This window comes from Drosophila grimshawi, unplaced genomic scaffold, assembly GCF_018153295.1.
Source record: "Drosophila grimshawi isolate 15287-2541.00 unplaced genomic scaffold, ASM1815329v1 contig_44, whole genome shotgun sequence".
NCBI lineage: Eukaryota > Metazoa > Arthropoda > Insecta > Diptera > Drosophilidae > Drosophila > Drosophila grimshawi.
The window spans coordinates 2559732-2564546 of record NW_025063240.1 but is presented as its reverse complement, the minus strand read 5'-3'; the positions used below and the strand labels follow the sequence as shown (position 1 = coordinate 2564546).

General features: G+C 39.3%; 1 protein-coding gene across 1 annotated transcript; it reads right to left on the bottom strand.

Annotated features, from left to right (window-relative positions):
* Positions 1 to 371: 371 nt before the first annotated feature.
* On the bottom strand, positions 372 to 1723 carry LOC6571818 (putative odorant receptor 69a). Its single transcript, XM_001997953.3, has 3 exons — positions 743 to 1723; positions 529 to 684; positions 372 to 475 (listed from the first exon to the last, which is right to left on the bottom strand). Exons 1-3 carry the CDS (start codon positions 1721 to 1723, stop codon positions 425 to 427), a joined length of 1188 nt encoding a protein of 395 aa, XP_001997989.3. The 3' UTR covers positions 372 to 424.
* Positions 1724 to 4815: the final 3092 nt, after the last annotated feature.

The following is a 4815-nucleotide window of genomic DNA, read 5'->3' as shown; positions in this document are numbered from 1 at the left end:
TTTATGGGGTCGGAGATACTTCTGACTGTTACACTTGCACGTTTACACAAAACCATTAAACCCCTTTTCCCCTTTTTCAACGGGTCCACGGTATAAAAATGTGTTTGGCATGTTATTTCTTAATTTGCATAACACAATTCATTGGCAATTGGCTTTGAAGAGCATGCTCTAGATATACGCTAACAAATGGATTAGCTCTCATATTCTGATAGGGAAAATAAGAAAATAAGGGTCTAGGTAATTATATCAGTAAAGCTTTCAGCTTGATTAAAGACAGGTTCGCAAGAATATTTAACTATATAAGAATGTTTAATTTTAATTAATTAAATCTCAGGTACCATCTAAGTGATATTAGTGATGTATCTTTTGAATAATATTTTTATAATTTTTAATTTCTTTTGTTAATATTTTTTACATCATCCACTCAAGCCATTGTGCGCAGAAACATAAACAGCTGATAGGAAAACTTTAAGATCTGTGGAAAAAAAATATATGTTGATATTGAAAGTAAATTCTACGCCTACGTACCGCCATATAGGTAATCATAGAAACGGGCATGAATTTGTAGGCACGCAGCTCTTGAGTCTCACAAGAGCGCATGATGAAGAAGAGCATCATCTTTCTATAGTTCAAATCGCCCTCGTACCAATTGTTGTAGAAGGCAGCCGGCAGCAATTGGTTGCTCTGCAATAAAATGCTTGATGTTGTATTTGTCATCGATTTGAAATTGAGTAGAACTTACCGCAGAAGTTAATTGGTCACCATTGTAGCAGATGAAGAATGTAAGGATCAAAAAGGCTACCAGCCCCACAGAGTATTTACAGGCCATGAACACATTGAACATGACCATGGAATAGGCCATCACGCAGATGGCAATCGTAGATGTTGCAAAATTGATCAGGATCACAAAATTAAAAGCGCGATTTATTTTCCTGGTAATGCTCAACAATCGGATGTGATACGCAATCAACGCCTTAAGCTGATCATTCGCTCCTGGTTGACCAGCACCCAAGGCACCAAAACCACTGGCAAGGGCATCAAAATGCAGCTGAATTTGTGTAACGAAAACGCAAAGCAAAAACTGACTAACTGTCATGAAAACGACAGCCATGATTGAGGATACCACCTGGCACAGATACGCTACCATAAAGCTCACAAGTGAATCCGGATTGGTCAGCAACTGCCAGGGATACCAGGTATTGCTCTGGTATTTGTATCTGAAGTGCTGTGACTCCATCAGTAGCTCGTACACTAACACTATAATAGGCAATGCATTGTAATAGCTACAAGCGAAAGTGAAGTAAATGGCTATATATCTCATTAGGCGTGTCGACTTCTCATAGTAGTAATCAATGCGATATTGCCGCGTCTGTCTAGGGTAGAGCTGTTGGAGTTCGGCCAGAATGGACTCAATATCGCTGCGATGTTGCACCAGCATCCACATATTAGAGATTCCAAAGAGCATAATGCCCATTATACTGCAGGTTTCCGATAGCTGTCCCACGACGCCACCCGGCTGCTCCTCCCACGAGTCGACCAGGAACAGATAGATGACCATGCCCAGCATTTGATAGATCATATTCACCGCACTAAAGAGAAACCATAGACGCTGCAGCGGAGTCTCTTCGTCACGTGACCCCTTTCTTCCCCTCCACTCGTAGCGCTGCATCCTGACTAATCGGCAGCCAACATCCGTATAATGCATGAAGTTCTGCAGTTGCATATTGCTCCACTTTGAATGTGGGGCACTTAGCATGGGACTGGCTTTTATACAAGCGCAGAACGGCGGCATTTGTGACTAATCAAAGGGCTCGTTAACCAATTTTCTTTGTGCAATTTGGTCGAGCTCCCAAGTTATATAAATGACAATATTTAATAAGCTCCTGGGAATATGCATCTGATCAATTAGGTTTAATATTCAAAACCATTATATTAAAGTTAATAAATGGCTAAATGCAACACAGCTGCCCGCCGTAAACGGTTCTCACAAAAATACCCTTTTCTTTTTTTTATTATCAATTTTCTTCTTTTTTTTGCAACTTGTCCCATTTTCGTGAACTTTTAGCCAAGGCTGCAAACACTTTAAATATTAATATAAAAAGCCGAAACCGAAGTACTTTTAAATATTTAATATTTCTATTTGCTCTTTGGTAAGTGTTCAAGTTTCATCTCTCGTAAAAAATTGCAAAAGTTCTGAGAGCTCTGCGCAGATTTATCACCGCTGTTGCTGTTGCTTTTTGCGGTGGCTAAAGTTAGGCATTTGGCATAATAGGAATGTAACTGGTCGTCATCATTTTGGCCTGGAAAAAGGTGGCCTTCTAGTGTGTACATATTGTGAGTCCCTTAAGTGGGTCTGCACTTGTGCAGCATTAACCACTAAACAAGTGCTGACTTTAACCTTTTCAAAATTGGTAAAAGCTCCGTAAAAGCATCAGCAAAAAAAAAAAAAAAACCAAAACGAACAGAAAACCTTTTCAGATAAAATTCTTAGCTGCTTTGAAACCAAGTTCAAGCTAATTGGCTAACTTAAGTTAACTAATTGAATGTCGTACTTAGCATTGATGATTTAATTAAGCAGCTATTTTAATTGTTTTTTTCTTAGGCATATGAAAATGTGGCGTGTGTGGCAAGTGAGGCAAGTTTAGCACTGTTTCTATTCAAGTGATCAGGTGTGTGTTTGAAAATATGTTGTGCGTTTGTATATTTTCTTTCCGGGACTGAAAGCACTGAGAAGCTTGTGACAAGCAAATAACGAAGACAGTCGTTTGTTTATTTCTTTTATATTTGTGTCAACCTCATAATGTGATGCCTTTAAGCCGGCTATCAGTCTTTTATATTTTGTTCGCTCCTGTTGCCAGCAGCGCTGTCTGGCATCATTGTACGTCTATTTCTTTGAATGTGCATGTGTGTGTGTGTGTATTTGTGTGCACTCCATTTCCGCCGGAAGCTTTGCGGCAAACAGAGAGTTTCGGTGCGTACTCGTGTATGTATCGTACTTACCGCTTGATGCCTTGTTTATTTCTTTGTTTATGGCCATTCTTGTTTTTATGGTCGTCTTCTTTCTTGTTCGTCCCACCGCAACTTTCTGATTGTCGCTTTTATATTTATGTGGTTTGTACGGTCGCGCCTCATATGGCAAGTCTATGTATACATATACTCAATTGGAGGAGAGAGGTAGGGGTCCATGTCTATGAATGTGCCTCTGCTTGGTCCCTTTTCTTTATGGCTAGGTTATTGTGCTTCTTTATCCTTGTGAATTCGTTAGCGTTTATTGTTTGTTTTTTTTTCGCGTCACCTTTTGTCGTTGGTTGTGGTAATTAAACTTTGATTGCTTTCAAATTGTTTTTATTGATTGGCAGATTTTACTTCGATTTTAGCAGAACGCGTCCTTCTCCTCAGCCAAAATTCTGATAGACATTTTCACTGGAAATTCAGTTGGCATATTTCAGTTGCAGGCATTTGTTGCTGTCATTCAAACTGATAATTGAGCTAACAAGTTATCGCAATCAGTAAATAAACTGCAGAATTTTTAATTTGCAAAAAAAAAAAATAAATAACATGTTGTGATGCTATTCAAATTGGATTATTGAATCGAAAATAAAATAGAATGCCATACAAAATTACAAAGCAATTCATTAAATATATACAACTATTATTGTCTATATAATTGCACAATTTGCTCCAAAATGCGCTTTAAATGTTATTTAGTCAGTTGGAATGTTTATTATTTTTATAAATGAATTGAACACTTTGATAATAATTTGAACGTTGTTTGAAGTTATATGTAAAACAATTATTATAGAAGTACTTCCGGCCCGACAGCTTTTAGTAAATATATTCAATTGACTTTTTGTGGCAGCTGCAATTTTCGCATTATCTGCAAATGAAACGATGCTTTCAGCTACTTTGAACGCCATTTGGCCGACAATTTGGGCTCAGCGTGTGCATGTTCAAGTCGAAGACAAACAAAGCACAGAAAACTTGGCAGCGGCCACAATGTTATCCTGGCGGCAAATAGACTTGCCCCATAGATAGATGTTGAGTGTGGCACGTACACAACGCCAATTGTCAGGACTCAACTCAAACGCAAACTCAAATCGAGCGGCAGCTGCGCGAAATAGACAATCTGAATTATAACCGAGTAAAGGCAGCCGGCATAATGGCGATTGAAGGAGGCGGGAGTGTGAGTAATAGTTTTGGCTGGCAGCGCGTCCGGCTGGAATTTATGGACAGAGTTTTGCCAAGTGGCCCAACGCTGGTACTCACTTTGAATACTTGGCAGCTGGATACCAACGGTAGCGGCATTCATCTTGGCCACTGACAACTGTAAAGAAGTGGGTCTAACTGTTGGATTTATCGATCTGGGTCTTTTAAACTAATTAGGCTTTGGGCAACATCCAAGCGCACCCATGGCTAACATATGCTGCTAATTTACGGAAAATTTCAAGAATTAACGTGCTTGTTTTGTCAGCCGCAGCATAAATAAAGCCAAAATACTAAGATTGGGGTACGTTGAGCTGGCCGGCCAGTAAACTTATGACCCGTCCCAGACCTGGGTCAGCAGCTATAAATTTAAGCCAAACTAAATTTCAAGCGGCAACTTTTGTTCGCGTTGTTTACAACATTGCTCTTGTTCGCTAGCAGCTTCTGCAGCCCTATCTCTTTTTCTCAATATACACAAGTAGTCGGCTGGGAAAATTTATGTGCATCGCCAATGAAAATTAAACGTTTCAACAGTTTACGAGAAGCACAGCTGCTCTTACATCCAACTTGGTCACTATTCTGAACTGCATCTACGAAAATAGTGTGAAAAAT